The sequence below is a fragment of the Mauremys mutica genome, chromosome 4 (assembly GCF_020497125.1).
Source record: "Mauremys mutica isolate MM-2020 ecotype Southern chromosome 4, ASM2049712v1, whole genome shotgun sequence".
Lineage (NCBI taxonomy): Eukaryota > Metazoa > Chordata > Testudines > Geoemydidae > Mauremys > Mauremys mutica.
The window spans coordinates 132,947,565-132,970,508 of record NC_059075.1 but is presented as its reverse complement, the minus strand read 5'-3'; the positions used below and the strand labels follow the sequence as shown (position 1 = coordinate 132,970,508).

Here is a 22,944-nt window from a genome sequence, read left to right as displayed (position 1 = left end):
TTTGAGAAGCTCTTGACAGTTTCCGTGAGTGCAGAATGCAGCTGATCGTTTACTTGACAGTGGTTTACGCCTGCTCCCCTGCACCCCCAGAGAGCCTTGACAGCAAACACGCAGTGAAGTCAACTCATGCTCTTACCCAGCAGCTGGGTCACACGCACCAACACTCCCTATGACTGCAGTGATGAGCTCTCCAGCTCTGGTTCACCCACTGATCTCTTCTCCTGGATGGTGGTAAAGATCAGTACGACAGGCAGCTGCAGGGATCAGACCCCAGGCATTCAGCACCAGGAGCACAGACCCCCCTCCCCCCCAAACACACACTGCTGCCACAGTTCCCGTAGCTGTTAGCAAGCAGCAGCCTGTTCGAGTCACCAGGGCCAGTCACATACCCCAAGGATGTGGCTGGGAGTCAGGACTCCAGGGTTCTAGTGGAAGAGTGGGAAGGACCAGTCGTTTGACCTTGGGCAACTCACTGCCCCTTGGTGCCTCAGTTTCCCCATTATGAACAGGGCTGATGCTGACCTACCTCGTGCGAGAGGGATAAAGCCCCTCAGACGGGTGATGCTATCCAGGGGCAAAGGGTTACAATTCTCATTGTGAGGGAGCTGCCATACAGCACAGTGAGAGGAAGGGAGTTGGGAACAGCTGCTGTGGATCAAGGCGGCCAGTTCTGCTATCTCCCCTCTGATTCTCTGCCAGCTGCCACGGCTGGGCTGATGGGAGGTTCCTGAAGGACAGGGAGCCAGAGGCCCCGCAAAGAGATCTTCCCTCCATCTCCCTTCTCTCTCTCACACACACACAGAAACAAGGCTGACTTGACGGGGCACACTCAGAGCCCATTTTGGGTACAGATCTGGTTCAGAAGAGGTAGCACATATCTAACATCTAACCCAAGGCACTGCCTGGAAATAAGGCTCCTGGGCTCTGATTCCATCTTTGCCACAGAGGCCTGCGTGACCTTGGGCAACTCACTTCACCCCCTGACCCCATCCTGTCACACTTGCCTGTTGCTTAGGGCTCGTCTACTGATGCTGTTATTCTTGAATACGGCCATATCCATGTGGGCCTTGTTCTGGTTTTGCTTAATCCACTTGGATTTAGATCATCCCCACTTGGAGTTACTCCGGTATGGCTACTGCATTTTAAATTCACACCCTACCTTAATCTAGGGTGACCAGACAGCAAGTGTAAAAATCGGGACAGAGGATGGGGGGTAATAGGAGCCTATATAAGAAAAAGCTCCAAATATCGGGACTGTCCCTATAAAACCGGGACATCTGGTCACCCTACCTTAATCCGAATTAACTTTTGTGTTTAGACAGGCCCTCCTAAATGGTTTTGGGATTCTAGGATGGAAGGGTTTGGAGAAGCAGGAGAGGATTGCTACTTTGTGGCTTTGAAGGCCAGGTCTACACTAAAAAGTTAGGTTGACCTGGCTACATTGCTCAGGAGTGTGCAAAATCCATGCCCCTGAGCAATATAGATAGGTAAACTAACTTAATCCCCAGTGTAGCCAGCGCTAGGTCAACAAAAGAATTATTCTGTTGACATAGCTACTGCCTCTCAGGGAGGCAGATTAACTAGAGTGACAGGAGAACCCCTCCCATCAGCATAGGTGGTGTCTTTGCTGAAGTGGTGCCAGTGCACTGGTTTAAAAGTAGCTGTTGCCAAAATTCAGCAAAATAAGAGTGGGATTTGGGAGGGAGAATTTCAGAACTAACGTGGCTCAAAGACAGGCCTGGGGGACATCACCACTTGAGAGAGGCCACAACTGGAACCTGTAATGTGAGTCCCTTTGAATTTAGAGGGAATGGAGGGGAGAGGGAGAGATCATCAGATCCACCCTCAGCCCCCGGTGTTCTGGTTTTGATCTGAAGCCCCAAAGGACCCTACTTTCCAGACTAGATGGAGCCAAACATCTCTTGGGTGATATTGACCTACAGTCAATGGAAGATTCCTTTAAAAAAAAATCTCACCTGATTTCTACCATTTGGTCAAGTCAATCTCATACAAAACATTTGCAAGCTTTTGCATCCTTGAATCCAAGTGCTAGGAGCCCAATCCAAGTGAGCTGTGGACCAAACAGCCATTCAGCAGCCCATCAGTAATCACAGCATGATTAGTCATGGAGGAAGGTGCTATATACCATTCATAGTGTGGCATGGTGCAAGATTGAGCTGTTTTGTTAGTGTCAATTGGTAATTGGGGGGGGGGAGAAAAGAAAGTGCTTTAATTAGCCATTGCGTTTGGTTTGTACAATTTCTGGCCACACCTAAATGTCCTTTAGCAGGCCCATTCTAGATTCATATGTATCATCAGTAAACATTCCCCGAAGTATATAAAGATCACACTGCTTTGCACATCACAGTCTTCCCAGACAAACCACAGGATCTTAGAAACGCAGGGCTGGAAGGGACCTCGAGAAGATATCAAATCCAGCCCCCTGCACTGAGGCAGGACCAAGTAAACCTAGACCATCCCTGACAGGTGTTTGTGGGACAACTATGACCTGTGTCTTACATACAACGCTCCTGTTAATGCACCCCAGAATCATATTAGCCTTTTTTGCAGCTGCATCACATTGACGACTCATATTCAGCTTGTGATCCACTATCACCCCCAGATCCTTTTCAGCAGTACTGCCCCCTAGTCAGTTATTCCCCACTGTGTAGCTGTACATTTGATGTTGCCTTCCTAAGTGAAGTACTTTGCACTTGTCTTTACTAAATTTCATCTTGTCGGATTCAGACCAATTCTCCAATTTGTCAAGGTCATTTTGAATTTTAAACCTTGCAACCCCTCCCAGCGTGGTGCCATCCGCAAATGTTATAAGCATCCTCTTCACTCCATTCTCCAAGTCATTAATGAAAATATTGAATAGTACCAGACTCAGGACAGATCCCTGCGGGACCCCAGCTTGGCAGCAAACCATCGATAACGACTCTCGGAACACGGTCTTTCAACCGGTGGTGCACCCACATTATAGTAATCAGATACTTTTCCTCAAAGATCCGCTCTAGTTCAACCACTGCTATTGGACAGGAAGCAGGAAATAATAGAGCCAAGTCCCATGGTCTGTGTTATTCAGGCGGTCAGACTAGAGGATCACATTGGTCCTTTCTGGCCTTGGAATCTATGAATCTGTGAGGGACATTAGTAATTCTGGAACGAAGGGTGTGTTTGGAACAAGTAGAAGTTAGTGGTACCCAGACCACACATGCATTACAAAGTCAATGGGCCCGATTCGCCACTCACTCCCACTTGCTTTATCCCAGAGTAAACAATGGAGTTTTTACCCCATTGATTTCAGTGGAGTTACTCCTGATTTACACCAAGGTGAGTGAGGGGGGGGAATCAGGCCCAGTGGAGTTACTCCTGATTTTACACCAGGGTGAGTGAGGGGGGAATCAGGCTCAGTGGAGTTAGTCCTGGTTTACACCAGGATGAATAGCGGGGAATCAAGCCCAATCTATAGATTTTGGGAAAACAGAAGAGCTGATGTGACCAATGCTGCCTACTGCAAAGACAGCGGGGTCGTGGGGATGGAGAGAACACAGGACGCGGAACATTGACTTGCGGTGTGACCTTGGCCAGGCCACTTAGGCCAAAGTTTTTTTCAAAAGCATCGGGCTCAGCATCTGGCTGCCCAGCTTTAGACACAGGCCAGATTTTCAGAGGGGCTGAGCCGCCCACAGCCTCTCCTGATCGACACTCTGGAGACGAATCCAGCTTATAAATCCCGGGGCCGAGAGACCCTGTCTGGGGAAAAGGCTCGCCTGGCTCCAGCAGGGATTTTCCCAGGCTGAAGCTAGTTCTCGCCCAATGGTCCCTGTCTCCATCCGGCCGGGCCGTCCCCTCCCCTTGCCCTGCCATCCAAGCCTTGGAGCTTAGCAAGCACAGGGGCAGGGCAACGGGGAGGGAATTTACACCACGGAGAGGGGGAAGAAATACCCTCCTCGATCACCTAATAAACCCCAGGCTGCTTACTGCCCAGGCCGCCTCCCATCAAAGCAAACAGCCTCTGGCTGGCAGTGGGAGTTTGCTGTGGGCTGTGGGAGCCATCAGCCGTTCAACCTGGGGAGGGCAGGCACAGCCCCTCTCCTTAAAGAGTTAAAAAAGGTGAAGGCCACAAGCCCAACAGGAAGGGGGGGGGCGAGAGAGAGTGAGAGAGAGAACAGAACATCCTGTACCCTCGGCATTAAAAACAGCCTGGCGAGGGGGAGGGGAAGGAAGACAGAGAGACAGAGCGAAAAGTCTTTAGGGAGCCACTCAGCGGAAGGGAGTGCGAGGCCTCAGCGTGTGTGTGTGTGTGTGTGTGTGTGTGTGTGTTTTCAGAAGCATAAACAGCTCACTGACGGTAGGGCTGAGTGGGCAGGCCGGGGAAAGGCAGCCTGTGGGCGTCCCCGGCCCCTGCCATGCCCTCGGGCTGCAGTCGCCCTGGAACCAGGGTCCTGCCTCGGAGCCGGGCGTGTCGGTGCCCACGGGTGGGCGGGGCGGGGCTGGGTGCACACGGATGTGACTGGGCAGGCATGGATGGGGTGTATGTGTGCGGGCATGCCTCATCCTAGCAGAGTCACGTCGCTGGGAGCCTCCAGGCGTCATTACGGCAACTCGTGACACCTAGGGGTGAAGTCATCGCCCTGAGAAAGCTCCAGCTGGTACAGAACGTCCATCTGCCTAGTAACACAGGTCACCGCAAGCACGCCACCCTGCTGCTCCGCTCCCTGCGCCGCCTCCCACGGGACGAGGCCAGGTCTCTGTCCTGACTGGCAAAGCGCTGCCTGGGGCTGGCCCTCGATACCGGCGAGCTCGCCGTCCTCCACAACCATGGCCTACAAGTCACGGCTCCATTCCTCAGACACAGGGAGGCTCACGCGTGCAGGAGACAGAACTGCCAGGGGAGCTGGACCTGCTCCTGCAATTGAGAAGAGACCGTGCCCCTGCCAGGCTCAGAACTAAATGCAAACCCCATGGACTTAAGTCTCCCTCAGGCAGCTCCTGTCCCTCAGCCCCCACCCACCACACATGGGCCCTGCTCCTCACCCCACTGCTTTGTGCCTGCCCCTACTTTGCTAGCGGAGTAGAGTTGAGAAAAGAGGCCCCCTGCTTGATCAGCGGATCTCCTGCCCCTGCCTCATCAGCTGCTGCTTCTCATGCCCAAAGCCTAGCGCATCCATTTCTGCACGAGCTCCAGCGATGCCCCCGTGGGCCAGGCTGGACACTCAGGCCCCCTGCATGCTGGGTGTGACTCCCTGGGTCCCTGCCCCAGTATCCTGCTCTGCCCTCCTTGATGCCTGTGTGCCTGCCCCCCCAGGGTGCCCCCTGCTCTGAGAGCTCCCCAGCACCTCACTCACCAGGGCCCCTTCCTGCGTTTGTTAAAGCTCCCAGATTCAGGCAGCTGGTTTTTGGTTTAAACCAATATTTACCACAGCAGAAGCTGCCAAAATAAAGCTGCAGCCTCACCAGTAAATATAGGTCCAAGCTGGAAAATCCTGATTGCGTTTGGCTCTGGGCCAGATCTCTCAGCGCCCCATTTCCACATACTCCCCTGCCCCCCACTCATGCTCTGCAAGGCTGAGCCCCCAGCTGCTGCAGCCACAAGAGAATCCCCACTAGAGTCTACAGAACAGGGCCTGTGACACACAGCTGAGTCGTTCACATTCCAGCTGGCAGCGGGGTGCCAGGGGACCGAGGGACAGACCAAATATGCCAGCTCATGTCCCCCGCCACTGAAATGCAGCCACCTCTGGAGTGGGACGGGACGGCCGTTTGACGGGGCACTACCACCTTCCTGAACAGTTTGAGACAGGAAGTGAAGAATCCTGCCCCCAGTTCTGGGGAGAACCTGGAGAGGCCGAGCATGGCCCAAGCTGGGGTTTTCTCAGGGCACTGAGATTAACACCCAGACCGCTGTTGTGGCACAGAGCAGCCAGGGGTCAAGATGTGGGTGTAACCTCTCACCTGAGGGAGCACAGCACCCCCGGGCCATGCTGGGGCAGGTGGAGTGGCCCAGCACCATTCCAGGTAGCACCTTCCTGTTTCTGGGAAGCCCCGGGGGTGAGGTTGGGGGTAGGGGTTGGGAGAGCGTTTGGAAACACTTGGAGCATCTGCAGTAAGATGCGGGTTTGGTGGGAGAGTTTGGGTGTGCTGTGCTGCAGCCTTCAGTGCAGCAGGCAGGTTGCTTGGAGGGAGTCTCCCTCCAGCCCACCCACTCGGTCCAGCACGCTGTGGAAATGGTGCCTTTGCCCCAGAGGATCCCTCAGAGGCTGGATGGTGGGGAGGCTGGTGGAAACCCTCTGGCCATCTCCAGGACTTTGCTGCCCTCCAATGGCATATGCTGGATCTGCCTCAAGGGATCCAGCAGCAAGAGCCGGCTGGGGCCCTTGGGTTCAAGGAACACATCCTGGACGCTCCCAACCCCGCACCCCCTTTAGAAAGATGGAGCTTGGGCAGTAGCAGAGTCACACTCTCTTCACACAGGTGCTGGCTTCCAGTGACTGCACTAATACCTTGCTGCAATATGGTGCTTTTCATCTGCAGATCTCAAAGCACTCTACAAAGGCGGGCAATAGCACTATCCCATTTTACAGCTGGGAAAATCGAGGCACAACATGCTGCAATGGGCCAGTGACAGAGTCAGGAATAGAACCCAGCTCTCCTGAGTCCCAGTCCAGTGCTCTACGGTCTAGGCAACACTGCCCCCCTTTCATAGATCACACACACCTTGGCCCCCCAGGCTCTCTGGAAAGAACAGTCTGCCTTGCCCTCCTGCCTCCAAGCACTTCTGGCATCCTGTCAGGGGTGCTAGACAGTAACACAGGGGCCAGAGCACCATATGCTTTAAAAGACACTGGCGACTGACTCTCACCCCAAAATAGCAACCCCTCCCCCCCACACTGACAAACAAACAACCCCCGGCGGCTGCATCCCCAGCAAACAGTGCAAGGTTTCAATCTCACGGGCCGAGCGCTCCATCACTCCGCCCATGACCGAGGTGGGAAGGGAGGGGGAATGTGAGAATAGTCCACCACTCAGCGACCAGGGTTCAGATCCACAGCTGGATTCAGGGGCCAGTTAGACTCACGACAGAGAAAGTTGATAGCTGCAGAATTTGGATCCTGACCCTGCTGCAGATCTGAACTTCCCCAGAGCCTGCAGGTGTTTGGATCTGGGGTGGCTGAGGTGAGGGCCCCTTCCTGCTCCAAACTGATGAAGGGTTCAGACATCAGAGAGAGGAGGAATAGTTTAATCCTGGTAAAGGGAGGTGTCTCTAGGAGTGAAGGGACCAACTGAGGCAAGGGACCATCGAGGCTGACATCAGAAAACTTCCTGATGGTGAGAACAGTGGAATAGTCTCCCAGAGGAAGAGATGGGAGCCCTATTGGTTGAGACATTTAAAACTAGACTTGGCCAATTCCTAGTCATTGTACTGTCCCGTGCTGGCCCTTTCCCAGCACTTGTCATGCATGGATCTCAAAGCACTTTACCAGGGAAAGGGAGTATCATTGTTCCCATTTCACAGATGAGGGGAAGGGATTTGCCCAAGCTGACACAGTCCGAGTTAGTCCTTCCTCCCACCCCCTCCCCCCAGCCAGTAGGAAACACACCCGGGGCAGATGTGCCACAGATGCCATGATGGACTCTGGTGACATCACAAACCATGTGATGAGCAGCTGAGTATTTCCAGCTGGGGGCCTATCTGAAGCCACTGTTCTGGGCCCCTGGGAATTCCGGTTCTAGAGCACAGCCCCCTCCGCCCCCACCCCCAGCCGGTTCTTGGTGTTTCCTTCAGAAGCCGCCAGGCAGCGAGGCAAGAAGATGGAGTACTTAGAGATGTGCACCCGTAAAAACATGCTCAGCGTGGCCACGGGAGCCGGGGCCATCTACCTGCTCTACAAGACCATCCGAGCAGGCCTGAACAGCCCCCCCTTCAGCCTGGAGCCTGTCAGCATAGCCAGTGAGTAGTGGGAGCAGCCGCCTGCTTCCAGGAGATCTCGGTGCAGCGCCGTTCACAGGCGCCGTTGACAGCAGCTCGCCCCGGTGGGAGGGCTCGGCCCAGTGGGCTAGCAGAAGGGATCAGGCCCTCAAGGACGAGTTACTCCTGTCGCTGATACCCCGTGAGCCTCCTGTAGTGCTGGCTGGTGTGGACTCGAGGGAAACTTGAGCAAACAGGCGCCCCCGTGTTCTAATCCCAGCTCTGCTGCTGGCCGACCTTGGGCAAGTTACTTCACCGCTCTGTGCCTCAGTTTCCCCATCTATTGGCGATGAGTCCAAGCCAAAATCCTGGACTCAAACAACCTCTGGGGAGTTCGGATCCAGAGCTAACTTTGCAGCCCAGGCCCCTCTCTCGTAATGATACGTGCCCCCCTCATCAGGGGAGCCTCAGGCCCTTAGCATTAGCTTGCTAGCGTCAGGAGGGCGAATGGAAGTTTTAAAGGGTCAGATAGCGTCATGATTATGTACAATCAACGTGTTTACTGAAGGCACGTGCCGTGGGAGTGTTGATTAGAACAGTCCGGGCTGCGGAACATTTGTTCTGTCACCTCTGTGTTGTTATTGTCATGATTCTAAATAGCACTGGGTTATTTTGCTTGGTTGGTTTGTTTGTTGCCCTAATTTTGAGTGAGGCCTCGTTAAAGGTCAAAGCCCATCTCTCTCGCTCCCCTCTCTGAAAGTGTCATTCCCTCACTGCCAGCAGGGGGACCCCTCTCCCAGGTAACCTTGGTGGCTGGTACAGGATTGCCCGTCTATGGCAGCCTCGCTGGAGTTTTGCCAGCGTGATCCCATGGCCTGATGCCAAGCTGCCCCTCCTGGCTATCCGACAAACCTGCAGCACGTGGCTATTCCCAAACTGCTGGCCCTGAGGGTTTGTAGGAGGATCTTTGTCTCATTCCCTCGCAGAGGCCAGTGCCGGTACCGGTGCCAGCGCCGGCTCTCCAGGCTTCGCTGGCTGCTGCGTTAGGCTCTCCCTTCCCTGCTGTAATGCTAAACCTCTGCGCTGGGCCATGGTGAGCCACTGCTGTCCACCTCCCATCCACCGGTGCACGCTCCGACCCATCGCGGCAGGGATACCTCTAGTGCCGCAGCAGGTTAGAACAGCCTCACTCACGGAGAGGCGGTGGGCACAGCGTCTCACTCTGGGGAGCTGGGAGGGAGAACTGGATCAGGGCCCTGGGTCAAGCTCCCCAACGGGACACATGGCTGAGTACTGGGCTGAACGGCTGGATTGTTTGCCTTGAACTCATGGCATAAACTCCCCTCACCCCTTCTACATGCCAGCCTGGTGCCCTGTGCATGTGGCTCTCTCCTGGAATCCTTCCTTTCCGCATTAAATGATCAGACTGCTCAGGGGCTTGGTGGAAAAGGGACAAAATCCCCATTCCTGTTGAAAGGGATGGGAGACAGGGATGGCCCAGGTGAACAGGGACGCCTGCTCGCCCTCTCTGCCCTGCTGGACCCACAGCCTGTGGGACGCTTCAGTTTCAGTTTGTTTGGAGTCAATGAACCTTTGTTTTATTGGGTCTGGCTTGTGTGGTCTTTGCACCCCCAGAGCCAGCCTGAAAACTCAGAGCAAAACTCAGCTGGGAGCACAGCATATTGCACAGTCTGGGAGAGATGCTAAATCCTGGGGCGTGAGGGGAGTGCATGTGCTGAGGTTGCCTGAAAGGTCCATGAACCATGGCAAAGCTTCTGGCCAACCAGACCCCTTGGCCTTGTCTGGGTTTGGGCTTTGTCACACGTGGCCCAAGAGCTGAGCAAGGAAATGTCTCTGTCTGTCTCAGAATAATAACACCCTCCTCAATAGATCTCTCAGTGCTTTACAAAGGAGGACAGTATCGTTATCCCCATTTTACATATGGGGAAACTGAGGCACAGTGCAACAAAATCACTTGCCCCTGGTCACCCAGCAGCAGAACTGGGAATAGAATGCAGGTCTCCTGAGTCCCCAGCCAGTGCTTCAGTCACTAGGCAACACTGCCTTATGGTATTAAAAGCCTCCCCTGGCTGCTCTCCTCTTGGAGCTCAGCTTGCAGGCTGGGTGGCTTCACACCAGCTTCCAGGGGGTGAACTCTGCTCCCTGTGCCGTGCCCTCCCCTCCGCACTGGTGACTTATTGCCGGGTGATTGTTCCTAGGACTCGCCATAGAGCCTGGGAATTTTGGTGTGAAAGATTCCGGAGAGCTGCGAAGACTCCTGGTTTCCCTGAACCAGAAGCAGGACGATTACGCCAAGAGCATGATATTACACAGCATCACCCGCTGCGTTTACCTGCTGGAGTCAGAGGTGAGAGCAAAGGCAGGCCGGTCCTTTCAATCAGAGATTCTTCCAAACCTGCTGGGTGCTGGGGGAAGAGAGATTCTAGGTCGGGGTGGAAGGTGGAAGGTAGAAAGAAGGACCAGGGTGCAACTCCCGAGCCAGCCTCTGACCTCAGCTGGCATCACAGGCTCAATGAGTTTTCAGGGGACTCTGCTTGCTGTTCCATGGTGCCAAAGAATCTCGCCCTGATGGGGCCGAGCAGGCAGAGATGCTGTTTAAGGAGAGCTGGGACCAGGTGTAAAGCCTGGCTCTGGACTGTGTGAGTTTGAAGGGGCTGAGGATTTGGCTCTCATGTTTATTACCAGAGCGAGGCCGGTTTCTTATCACGTAGTTTCTCTAACTCTGGGAGGACCCTGTTGGAAACCAGCACCCCCCAGGTCTGTGCTCAGAATTCCCTCAGCTTCAACGACCTTGCGTCTGTGCATGTACAGAGCCTCCTAGCTATTCCCGGTGGCTGCACTGGCCCAGCTCAGATCAAAGCCCAGGGTGCCTTCAGACACCTCACTCCCCACAGCAGGCCACAGACAGCAGGTTGAGGTGGAGTGGCAGACGGGGTGGCGCAGGCCTCGTAATGTAACGCGAGCCCCACGGCAGAGCAGAGGGGAATGGGACAAGCTAGTGGGGCTGGGCACAAACGGTTGCTAGATCTCTTGTACAAAATTAAATAGACCAAGTGCCCCAGGAGGGCGGTAGACATGGGATATCCCTCTCGCGCACTGTGGGGAGGGGCCTCTGGGTCCTTGCTGGTGTGGTTCAGTGGGAGAGATGGGATGGAACAGACACGGGGGCAGAGTTAATCCTATTCTTGTCCCTCACCCCTGTAAACGGTGGCCCTCACATGGCAGGGTTGGTCCCCTGGCTGGAACATGGCCGGCTTTAAGAGACAGCAACAGGGCTCCAGCTCTGGGCTTGGTGGGGCTCTGCCCGGGCTCAGCAGCTCACTGCCTAGTCACCCCATTGGCAGACTGATTGGAAAGGAAGCTCCGCTGGCTTTCTCCCCACCCCACCCCCAGGTACTTATATGGCTCCCAGCCCCCCAGTACCTCCATTTAGGGGCACAAATAATGAGAGGCCCTCGCATGTGTTTTAATTCACATGTCTGTGTCTTACTTCTCCAGGCCTCAGCCTGTACCTATGAGGACATCAGACAGGTGGCCTCAGCCTTGGATGACAAAGATAAAGGCATCAAAATCCAGGCGTTAAATGCCCTCAAGGCGTTTGCTGGTATCCGGAAATTTAAAATTAAAATCCAGGTATTTGCTCCCCTCTCTGCCTCTCACTCGATATGTCTGGACTCCTTTGGCTTCAGTGTTACCCCTCAGACCTTTGCCTCTGGGGTCGGCTGTATCGGTTCTCTGCCTGTGCTGATCTTTCTCTCTGAAGGGAACATGTGGGAATCCTTCTTTAAAGTCGCACAAAGTCCAGTAGCAGGCACCCTTGGAGGGCGTGGCTAGGGGGCTGCACTTGCCCCAGGCCTGTGGAGTCGGGTGACCAGCCACGGGGCTGCTCTGTCTTTCCGTGCAGGAGTTTGTGCCCAAGATCCTGGAGCTGGTCACAACCATCTGGGACACGGAGCTGCACATTGCTGGCCTGAGGCTGCTGAACGGCTTGCCCTTGCCGGATCACACCCACCTGCTCCTGAGACGGATGATACCTTCCTTGATGGAGATCCTGCAGACGGGGAGCCCTTTGACCCAGGTACAGAAATGGGGGCATTCCTTCTCCTCCAGCCAGGAGCTCCTGCACCATGACGGATGGGGAGTCCCTGTCTGGGTCAGGAGTCAGTGTGAACTCCTTCCACACCCTGCCCTCGAGCTGTTCCCTAAGGGGGCCGCTGGGTGACTCTGCCACGCTGCCAGTAGTACACAGGACTGGTCCTCCACGGGCTTTACAAGCACTAACTAATTAACTCCACTCACCTCACCCCTCAGACCGGATTTACAGATGGGAAACTGGGACTTGTCTAAACCCACACCGTGTGTCCCTCTCCCAGCTCAGCTTGGAATGCAGGCAACATGGGCTCCCAATCCTGAGCTCAGACCACTAGGCTGGTCTTGTTCTCCTATGGCCAGTGCTCCTGCCCCATTCCCTACAGCGCCCCCTGCTGGGAGAGGTTGGGACTGGAGTAGCCATGAGCACACCATAGTCAGCGCTCCTGCCCCATTCCCTACAGCGCCCCCTGCTGGGTGAGGCTGGGACTGGAGTAGCTGGGAGCTCCCCCACAGCCATTGATCCTAGGCCCATGCCCTACGGTGCCCCTTGCTGGGAGAGGCTGGGGTTGGAGTGAGCAGCTGTGAGTTCTCCCACCTCATTCCCTTCAGCGGCTCCTGCTGGACACTGACCTTTGTTTCAGCAGCGACGGGGCCCAGCGTGACATTCTCCTCCCTGAGTCATGTGCTCAGACACCCTGCCCTGTTTCATTAGGTGCAGGTGCTCAAGCTGCTGAGCAACCTGGCCCAGAAAGAAGACCTTCTGTATGACATCATGAACTGCCAGGTAAGGGCCAGCCTGCTAGCAAGGCTGGGAGTGTCTTGAGGAGCTGGGCCTGGGGCAGATGGGAGCAGGGAACACAGAGGAGGCAAGGCCGGGGCCATCTGGAGTCCTCTATTATAGGTGGCACAGGCTGTGCCTGGCATTTGCCCCTTATAAGACCCAGTTGCTTATGACTTTGCCAGAATTCAGCTGCCCAGGCTGACGTTTCCCCTCTGGGACTGTGCGCCAGGCTGAATACCCTTGGAAGCGTTAATGTGGGGCATTAACGTGAGGCGGGGCAGCAAAGCGCTTTCCCCCCTGCCCCCCCTTGCGTGCCAGCTCTCCCCCACTCTCTGCTCCAGGCCCTGGAACTGAACTGCTGAGGTTCGTAGACACCTCCTTAATTTTCCTGCCCCATCCTTCTCCATCAAGAGGCGGGTGGGTCTGGGATCCCCCAAAAAGCTGATCTCAAAGCGTTTCAAGCCCAGCAGGAGCAGACAGCGAGCACCTGAGAACGCTCCACACTCATTGGGCAGGGCTCAGGGATCTGACTCAAGCACAGAGAAACTGCTGCTGTTGCTCCTTCTTTCGAGGCTGGCAAGGATGAACAGAAATCTACGGCCCTGGCTAGATCAGAATCCCCCCAGAGCCTCAGGACATTGTGCATTGTCTTTGGGAAGGGATTTTCCACCCTCCCTCCCACATTCCCACCTGGCAGAGCCATGGGAGGGAAGTATGTGGGGGAGGCAGAGATGACCTCAGCCCATAGCAGTACCATCCGTGGGCCCCTAGGTGCACCCCGACTTCCTGAACCTCTTCCACACCTCGCTGCCTGGCAACCTGCTCTATGAGATGTTGGTGTTCGTGGAGAAGCTGAGTGAGGGGCGCCTGACCCCGCAGTACCAGTCGGTGCACTGGGAGTACAACGAGCTGTCCCTCCATGAGGCGCTCTTCGGAGAGGACTCCCACCTGGCCGACCGCCTGCTCTCCCTCATCATCCACCCGGAGGAGGAGGTGCAGATCCAGGCCTGCAAGGTCATCCTGAGCCTCCAGCTCTGCAAGGAGGAGGAGGCCAAATTCAGCAGGCAGCGCATCGACTGCTCCTACTTCGATGAGGACGACAACCCCTGAGCTGGCTCACGACGGGGATGGGGTAGAGCCAGATCAGACTAGAAGAATCACCAGAGGCTAATAAAAGAGCTCAGGAGCGAGGGGCTGTTGCCGTCTGTCTCTGTCTTTCCCCAGGAAGAATCCAATGTCATTGGGGATCTCACAGGAGCCTGGCTCCTGGCACAGCACTGCAGCCCCTGGAAAACATCCCCTGCCCCCTTCCTTGATAACTAAATTCAGGCCTTAGTTAGGCTGGGGATTTGCCCTGTTTCCAGCCGTCACTGCAACCCCTCAGTGCAGACAGGCAAAGCTGCTATTCGCACCGTGGGGGTGGGGGCGGGGCTTCACCCCTGCTTGAAACCAGGTAAGTGTAAACTGTGACAAGGTGACTGGAATTGGGGCAAACCCTCAGGGCAGACAAGGCCTCTATGCCCAGAGTGGTGGGATCTGAGCTTGGGGATATGATGTTTCCAAGCCCACACTTGAGCATCCACACTGCCTTGTAAAACCAGACAGGTCATTGTCGGATCCGGGTCTTGCAGCTTTGCCACGCGGCCATACTGCGCCACGCAGACCTTCTGACTCGGGTCTGTGGCTCAAGCTGCGTCCACACTGCAGAAGGGGCTTGGGCCTGAGTCATGGTGAGACATGGGCTCTGACCCACCCCCTAGCTGGGTCCTAGGTGCCGAGGCCTGCATGCTGGCTGACCCAAGTCAGACCGATTGGTGCATGGACAGAAGCGGGGCTTGGGCTCAAAGCGGAGTCACGGCCAGGGCTTAGTATGGGGTGAATGCTGAGCAAGGCAGACTGGAGAGAGGCTGTTATGCCCACATGCCATGCTGCCTGCCCCACAGCTCCTGTGGCAATTGCAAGGTGGTAGGCCCCACCAGCAAAGCTCTAACGGGCCTGGGGCCCAGCTGCCTCCTGGACCCCTTCTCCTATTCCCTGCCAAAGGAAGAGGCCTGAGGGGCAGAGGGTCTCCTGCAGAATTCGCTCCCCTTTCAAGTACATGGAGAGTCGGTCCTGGCTCTGGGCTCATAGAATCATAGAATCTCAGGGTTGGAAGGGACCTCAGGAGGTCATCTAGTCCAACCCCCTGCTCAAAGCAGGACCAAACCCAACTAAATCACCCCAGCCAGGGCTTTGTCAAGCCTGACCTTAAAAACCTCTAAGGAAGGAGATTCCACTACCTCCCTAGGTAACCCATTCCAGTTCTTCACCACCCTACTAGTGAAAAAGTTTTTCCTAATATCCAACCTAAACCTCCCCCTCTGCAACTTGAGACCATTACTCCTTGTTCTGTCATCTTCTACCACTGAGAACAGTCTAGATCCATCCTCTTTGGAACCCCCTTTCAGGTAGTTGAAAGCAGCTATCAAATCCCCCCTCATTCTTCTCTTCTGCAGACTAAACAATCCCAGTTCCCTCAGCCTCTCCTCATAAGTCATGTGCTCCAGCCCCCTAATCATTTTTGTTGCCCTCCGCTGGACTCTCTCCAATTTATCCACATCCTTCTTGTAGTGTGGGGCCCAAAACTGGACACAGTACTCCAAATGAGGCCTCACCAGTGCTGAGTAGAGGGGAATGATCACATCCCTTGATCTGCTGGAAATGCCCCTACTTATACAACCCAAAATGCCATTAGCCTTCTTGGCAACAAGGGCACACTGTTGACTCATATTCAGCTTTTCGTCCACCGTAACCCCTAGGTCCTTTTCTGCAGAACTGCTGCCCAGCCATTCGGTCCCTAGTCTGTAGCAGTGCATGGGATTCTTCCGTCCTAAGTGCAGGACTCTGCACCCCTCTGTCCCGGCTGCTAGACTTGGACCCAGCTGGCCAATGATAAGTGCCACTGATGCATCAGGAAGGGCAAAGATGGTCACATGCAGGGCTGTAACTGGCAGCCTGGGGCTAGCCAAAATCCAGGAACTCTGCCCACTATTGGCACCTTATCTATTAAGTATTTACACATAATTACGGATTATATACACATACATAGAGCTCTCTGGTAACACCACTTAGGAGGTGGTGTGAATAGAGCTCGCCAGAAAATGGGGGTTTTCCCTGAAAAATTTGACTTTTGGAGAGAAATAAAAATCAAAGTCTGAAGTATTTTGGGGGAAAACCAAAATGGTTCAATTCTGAAAGGCTGCTGCGGTGCCTCATGGGAATTGTTGTTTGGGTGCCTCATGCTCCCATTCACCTCTGTAGACAAGGCTCCCTGACTGGACTTAGTCTTCCACAATGCATCCTGATCTCCTCTCAGGGGGAGGAGAGGTAGTGCATTGTGGGAGTCGCATGGCCACGGTGCATCCTGGGAGATGAGGTCTGGCTGGAGAGCAAAGAAAGCTGCTAGTTGAATGATTTCAGTGATGGACTCAATCTGAGGAAATTGCAATCTGCCCCGCATAGTCCACAGGGAGAATGACTGGCTGAGTTAACCAGCTACAGTACTGATTGCAGTTATATGCCCAGCGCTAATACTGAGCAAGCATCAGTCTAGGAGATAAATTCACCCTGGACCAGGGCTTTTGCACCACCTGAAATACCCCATGTGCAGGGGTGGATTTCACCCAGAGAGAGGAAATCCCTCTCCAACCTTGTTCTGCCCAAGGCATGAGCCTTCTTTGAGTTGGTCTGAAGTCCCATCTACCCTACCTCCCACCCAGCCTCTCCCTTCCCACCTGCTACAGACCTCTTGCTCCCTGTAACTTGGTCCCTGGAACAGGTCCTGGCCTTGCTACCTCTGCATTAACTGAAGGAGGTGGGGAACGACACCTGATCTCACGTTACCCCAGGAGAAGAAAAGTTTTACTGGAAAGTTCAACAAGAACTCCTTCCTCCCCCCGCCCCGCCATCCCCAGCTGGATGAGGTTAGGGTACATGGATGGGCACAAGAATTGCTGCAGCACCATGGAGAAGCCAGTCAGTTATTGCGGAAAGAGAGACAATGATGTAATCAGTGGGAAGTCAGGGCCAAGGCTGGGTGAGGGCGGCACGGCTTACGAAGAACAGGATTCAGGAGGGGGCACCAGGAAGGGGACTGCAGCCCCTTTTGCAAAGTGTCAGCTGAAGATACAGCACGCGATAGAGGCAGGTAGTTATTTTGGGGGGTGGAGGAGAGACAAGAATGGCTCTTGGAGGGTATTGAACTGATGCGTTCTTGTTTCACCCACATACACGGAAAGGGTGTTCTGAATTGTTAGACCCAGCACAGAGGGACACCCGATAATCAAATGTCATTCAGGATCCCTGTGCATTACTCCAGCAGAACTGAGTGTAGGTGTGTGTGCGTGTGGTGTGGGTCAGTGGAGAGGGACGGGTGCAGGTGTTGGTGACAGCAGAAGGGATCAGTGTGTGGGTTGGGTGGAAGCGGGTATGGAGGTAAGTATGTAACGAGTCAGGTATCTGTATGTGGTGGAGGGAGAGGTGTGGGGAAGGAGCATGGGAAGAGGTGCCTGGTGTATACAGTAGATATGGTGGAGAGGAGGGGCGCATGAGTGGGAACGGGTGATGGCTGTGGGGCACGTGCATGGGAAGGGGTACAGCTGTGGGGCACGTGCATGGGAAGGGAAGATGGCTGTAGGGCACGTGCGTGGGAAGGGGAAACGGCTGTGGGGTGCGTGCGTGGGAAGAGGGGGATGGCTGTGGGGCACGTGCGTGGGAACATTTCCTATGCTGTTACTCCAATTTTACTTGGACGACCTCCTAGGATCCTGGCAGATGCCGTAGTTGGTGTTGGTGATGGATCCCACAATGCTCTTATCGGCCTCACAGGTTAAGCCATTCTCACAGGGACACCTGTAGTAAACCCCATAGATGCTCTGCAGGAGACACAAAGGTCTGGGTAATAGTATGGCACATTGCAGCATGCCCAGCGCCTCTTCTGGTCTATCAGAAAGGCCTCAGCAAACCAGTAATCTTCTACAACCAGCTCTCTGCTGTGGGACACCCTTCCTGAGCAGCTCCACAAAGCCCTCCCTGCATTCAAATCCCACCTCCGCCATGATGCCTGCAAGCAACCAGCCAGCTCCTAACAGTGAGGGGAGGGGCCAGTGGGGTGTGACGGTGTATAGTAACACACCTCATGCAGTGTGGGTCTTTGTCACCCTCTACTGGCTGGTCCGGATAAGAGTTCCAGGTAGGAAACATGGTCCTTTAGCTCAAGCAGCCAAGTGTCGTGATTTTAGCTGTGAGGGTCCCACGTTCTAAGCCCGCTGTTGCCTCCCTGTATTGACCTGGAGGTGGTGTTGCCCTGTCCCGTACTCTTTGTCCATCCAGCCTGAGCTCTCTGGGCAGGGATCGGGCCTTCCTATGCGACCGTACAGCACAGTCTGGAAGCAAATCATCAGCCACACCTGTGGCTAGGACACCACTGCCGGAGGCAGCTAAATGGGAAGCTCCAGAGTTGCCCAGTCTTTGAGTGGGGCATTAGAAAGGCCCCGCAGAGGGGCTGCTGGGCTCCATGACCAGGTAAGTGCCTGCCAAGAGGGCAAGGGAGCCATGCAGCCTTCCTTCAGAAAGCAGCTGTTACTAGAGGGGGAATGGGAAAAGATGTCCCCAGAGTGGGAGGGACCTGCCTTGAAAATCCAGCCCTGGCTGCATGGAAGGTGTTGAGGGCACCCAAGATCTTTCGAGGAGGTGGCACAAGGAGGAAGGGCACTAGGGACTATCGGCAGGTCACAGAAAAGGGACCACAAAGGTTCAGGTGTTTGGACTGGGATCCCCAAGCTGCTGGAGCTTTTCCTCTCCCCATACTTGTTACTCACAACCAATTTACAAACGTGGGTCTCTATCAGCTGCCTGCACATCCAGATCTCAGCTGCTTTACCTGCTGCTTAAGGAGGAAAGACAAGGCACATCTGTGGGAGCATGAGCAAGAGTTAGCGTGCCACATACCTTGGGGGAACACTCCTGATTCTCGGCTGCTCGGTTCGCACAACGAGCCAGGCTTAACCCGTTAGTCCTGTGGCAACAGCTGCTCTTGCACTGAGCACTTTGCAGACACAGCTCCCCATTGTCCTGGAAGGAACGCACAGTGAGAGCCGACGCATGGACCCCCAAGGGCCCCAGAGCTAAGGTCTGTCTCCCTGTGCCTCTTCCTATCACAGACGGGGAGCCACACCTTGCAGCTGCCCTCTGTCACCTGCACGCCGGGCCCTGCCTCAAGCCAGTTCTGCTGTGGTGAGTCTCCGCTGGCAGAGAACATGAGTGTCACTTGGAATGAAGTGACTGTGAAAAAAAATTGCTCTGGGTGGTTTCTTATATCTCAGTACGGAGTGTGTATTTATAGGCACGTACACACCAAGTGGACCTTGTCTGAGGTGGCCAGTCACGTATGGCGCTGGCGCGCGTACACACACACACACACACACACACGTCTAAACCAAGTTTTATTTCATCTAATTCACTGTAGGCCAATTCCTGAAGTTTTTCTTCAGTCCTGACTCAAGTAAGACTGCCAGGGAGGTGTATAGTAGTTTGCCCTGAATAAATCATGAGTAAGAATAGCAGAATCCTCCCCCAAAAGTGAGTCCATTGTGCACAGTTCCACACACACAAAATCTGCCCAGAATGGGCATGGGATGTGCCCAGAAGGCAGCGTGTCCCAGCCCCAGTGTCCTAGTCCGAGACTCTGACGTTCCCCCCTCTTCACCCTGAATACCATGAAGGTCCTGGCTGTGGTTTCCAGGGCTTGGTTCGAGTTACACATTCTCACTGGCTCCATCGCCTTTTATGTCCCAATCCCAATGAATTGGCGTGTGGTTAAGGCAATGTGTGGCAATTGCCATATGGCTAAAGCCCTGGACCGGGACACCAGAAACCTCCATTCTGGCTCTGCCATAAGCTTCCTTTCTGGCCAAGACACTTAGCAATGGTCTGATTTTCAGAGATGCTGAGCTCCTTCCCCTCCCCTTGGTTTCAGTGGGAGATGGGATTGCTTAACACGGCTGCAAAGCAGTCCGTTAATCACTCTGTGCCTTGGTTTCCCCATCCATAAAATGGGGAGAATGATAATTCCCTGCCCCATGGGGAGTGGGGCAGTTAGAATGAATCCATCTAGGGTTGTAAGTCATTACAATACGAGCATGGGGAGGGGCCACAGAAACGCCCATAAAGTCATTAGAATGAAGGAAATCAATTGAAATGAAGTACTAAGCTGCAACAGATGCCTTTGAAAACCTCTCTCCTCCAACACAGGAAATTCCCAAGGAATCTGACTGAACACCGAAAGGAAGCAGCGGGATATTCTGAGCCCCAGCCTGCACATCCGCAGGGCAGCTAGTTCCCCGCCGCTCCAAGAGACTTTCCCTCCCTGGAGTGCACGTGGGATCAGGCCCAGGCAAACTGCATTTCCCAGCCTCCTCTTACCAAATTGAAGATGAGGCCTCGTTGGTGAGAAAACGACCAGGCTGAGGTGAGGGAGAGCAGCAGCAGCAGGAGCAGGGCGCTCGCCATCTGGCCTGAGGGCAGCCAAAGAACCCGTCTGGGGCTTTCAGGGCAGGAACAGCTGCACAGCAGCGTCCCAGGGCTATAAAGCAGATCTGCTCTCACGTCACCAGCCCTCTCCCAATCACATAAGCACACCTCTCTCTGCTGATAAGGCCACACCAGCCCATGAATTCTCTCATGTTCTGAAATATTGAAGGTGGAAATAGAAGAGAAGAATCAAGAGTAACAAAGAAAGGCCCCAGTCCTGCAGTCCTTACGCAGGCAATCTCAACCTGAATATGCCTGTGTAGTTCACCGCCCCGAGTTGGTAAAGCCTCCTTATACCATACAAGGACTTAGAGCCTGTTACTGAAGTCCTTGTTTGGGCACAATACCCACTAAAGTTAATGGGCGTTTTGCCCGAGTGAGGAGTGCAGGATCAGGACATTTCTCTGCTGTTATCTCCTCCTCAAGGTTCCTGTACCAGCTAAGAAGCACCCGGTTTGTTCTGGGCTCTTTCTGATCATTCTCAAAGGCTCCGAAGATTATTTAGTGCACCTGCGTGTCCCTCACAGGCAATGTCAGCGAGCTCATTGAAAGCACAAAGCGGGGAATGATTTCACCTTGTTGGGGTCTGATGAGCCAGCACTGCTCTGTCTGGGAACTGTGAATGCAGAGAACCAATGAAAATCATGGCACTGAACCAGAACCATCAGTGCAGACAGGGAGCCACCCAATGAAAACACATTTTGGTCTATGAACAAAGGGAATTAAGAGAAAGATTGTGCTAGGGAATTAAGTTGCCTTTTCCTAGTTAAACTCGCCATTGTAATTATTTTTGTCTGAATTTGAGCTAGGACCTTCCACTCTGGCCATGATCCAAATATCAGACTATTTGAGGGAAATTTGGTAATTTTTTCCTATGACAAAGAGAAAATCTTTCATGAACAGAATCAGAAGCGGGTCGTATCTCCATCAAACAGATCTTTGGACAGCTGTTTTGGTTTTTTTAACAGAGATATCAAGAAATGAAATCTACTCCATGGAAACAGGAGATCAGATTTTCCAGGATTGGCACCCAAGATCTCCAAAGCCCAAGCTGTTGGGGAGTCATGGCTTTGATCCAGCCCTTGATGGATATATGGAATTTGGACCCAGAGTTCAGATCAGGGCCTACCTCCATATATTTTCATTCTTTAGGTCATGCCACAGGGAGCATTACATTTTCCAAACTTCCACTTTCATATTCACTGGCATGAGAAAGAAGCCAAGCAAGCTAAGCAAAATATACACATGAGTGATCAAGCCATGCTTGCTCAATAGCCTGAAGAAACAGGCAAAGGGCCCTCATGTGCTAATACAAATGGCACCCAAAGGTTTCACCAGAAAAGAGACAATTTCACATCAGAGGGTACCATTCCTATCCAATGAGTCCTCCTCTGCAAGGTAGGAATGCTGCCTAGTGGTTATACCACTTGGAGTCATTGCTTGTGGGTTGTATTCCTGGACTCACTGAGTCACCTTGGGCTAGTTGCTTAGGCTTAATTAATATTTGTAAAGAGCTCTGAGACGTACAAGATGGTCTGAGCAGTTTTGCTGCATTGACTCTTGTGACAAAGTGGGACTGTTCTTTATGTTTTCTCTGAATACTGTGTGGGTGCCTCAGTTTCTGGCTGCCACTCTATCTCCTGGTAACTTATGGCCCGGGCCCTTCCCCCCTGCAAGGGGATGCTAAAGGTGTGGGAGAAAAAGAGGTCAGGTGACCTCCTGGCCTGGGAAAGGAACTCAACAGAGAAGGAAGGGCTGGAGGGGGTTTCAGTTGGGAGCTGGCTGGGGACGGGAAGTGTGGGCAGACGGGGTTGTCTGACTCACTGGGCCCCAAAATGGACCCAGCTGAGGGGTCTGGTTCTCTGTACCTACAAGCTCTGTTTTAGACCATGTTCCTGTCATCTAATAAACCTCTGTTTTACTGGCTGGCTAAGAGTCACGTCTGACTGCGAAGTGGGGTATGTGTGCAGGACCCTGTGGCTTCCCCAGAACCCCGCCGGGGCGGACTCACTGTGGGAAGCACAAGGAGGGGCAGAGGATGCTGAATGCTCCAAGGTCAGACCCAGGAAGGTGAAACTGTGTGAGCTTCTTGCCCTGAAGACAGTCTGCTCCAAGGGAGAGGAGGCTCCGCAAAGTCCTGACTGGCTTTGTGGGGAGCAGTCCCAAAGCATCGCCCGGGGACTCCATGACAACTCTATTTTGCTCTGCAGTTATATCGCACCTCTCTTCCAAGGACCTTAGCACGTTTTACCACCAGTTGCGAATTCAGACCAGGGAGTTAGGGAAGCACTGTCCCCTCATTTTACAGAAGGGGAAGCCAAGTCACAAAAGAGCTAAAGTGACTTGTACAAGGTGACTTTGTTGGCCAAGCCGGAAATAGACTCCAGAACCCCAGGCGCTCGGTCCCATGATCTAAGCACCAGACAAGCCTCTCTCACTTATTACCTCATTTTAAAGGGATACGATAATAAAATGAAAGTTGATTCTGCTGCTTTGCAAACCCGTATCAGTAAATCTAGTCCACTTAACCACTTCAGTGCCAAACAATGTGCCACAAGGGGGCTAG

At 53.9% G+C, this 22,944-nt stretch overlaps 2 protein-coding genes across 2 annotated transcripts; one reads left to right on the top strand and one right to left on the bottom strand.

The window, feature by feature from the left end:
* Positions 1-6,288: 6,288 nt before the first annotated feature.
* Positions 6,289-13,994, top strand: ARMC12 (armadillo repeat containing 12). Its single transcript, XM_045012788.1, has 6 exons — positions 6,289-7,957; positions 10,135-10,283; positions 11,435-11,569; positions 11,841-12,014; positions 12,741-12,812; positions 13,581-13,994. The coding sequence occupies exons 1-6, from the start codon at positions 7,819-7,821 to the stop codon at positions 13,917-13,919; spliced, it is 1,008 nt and encodes a 335-aa protein (XP_044868723.1). The 5' UTR covers positions 6,289-7,818; the 3' UTR covers positions 13,920-13,994.
* Positions 13,995-16,923: 2,929 nt separating this feature from the next.
* Positions 16,924-20,372, bottom strand: CLPS (colipase). The gene is made up of 3 exons (XM_045016729.1): positions 20,271-20,372; positions 18,798-18,920; positions 16,924-17,722 (listed from the first exon to the last, which is right to left on the bottom strand). Exons 1-3 carry the CDS (start codon positions 20,355-20,357, stop codon positions 17,591-17,593), a joined length of 342 nt encoding a protein of 113 aa, XP_044872664.1. The 5' UTR covers positions 20,358-20,372; the 3' UTR covers positions 16,924-17,590.
* Between the last annotated feature and the right edge of the window lie 2,572 nt (positions 20,373-22,944).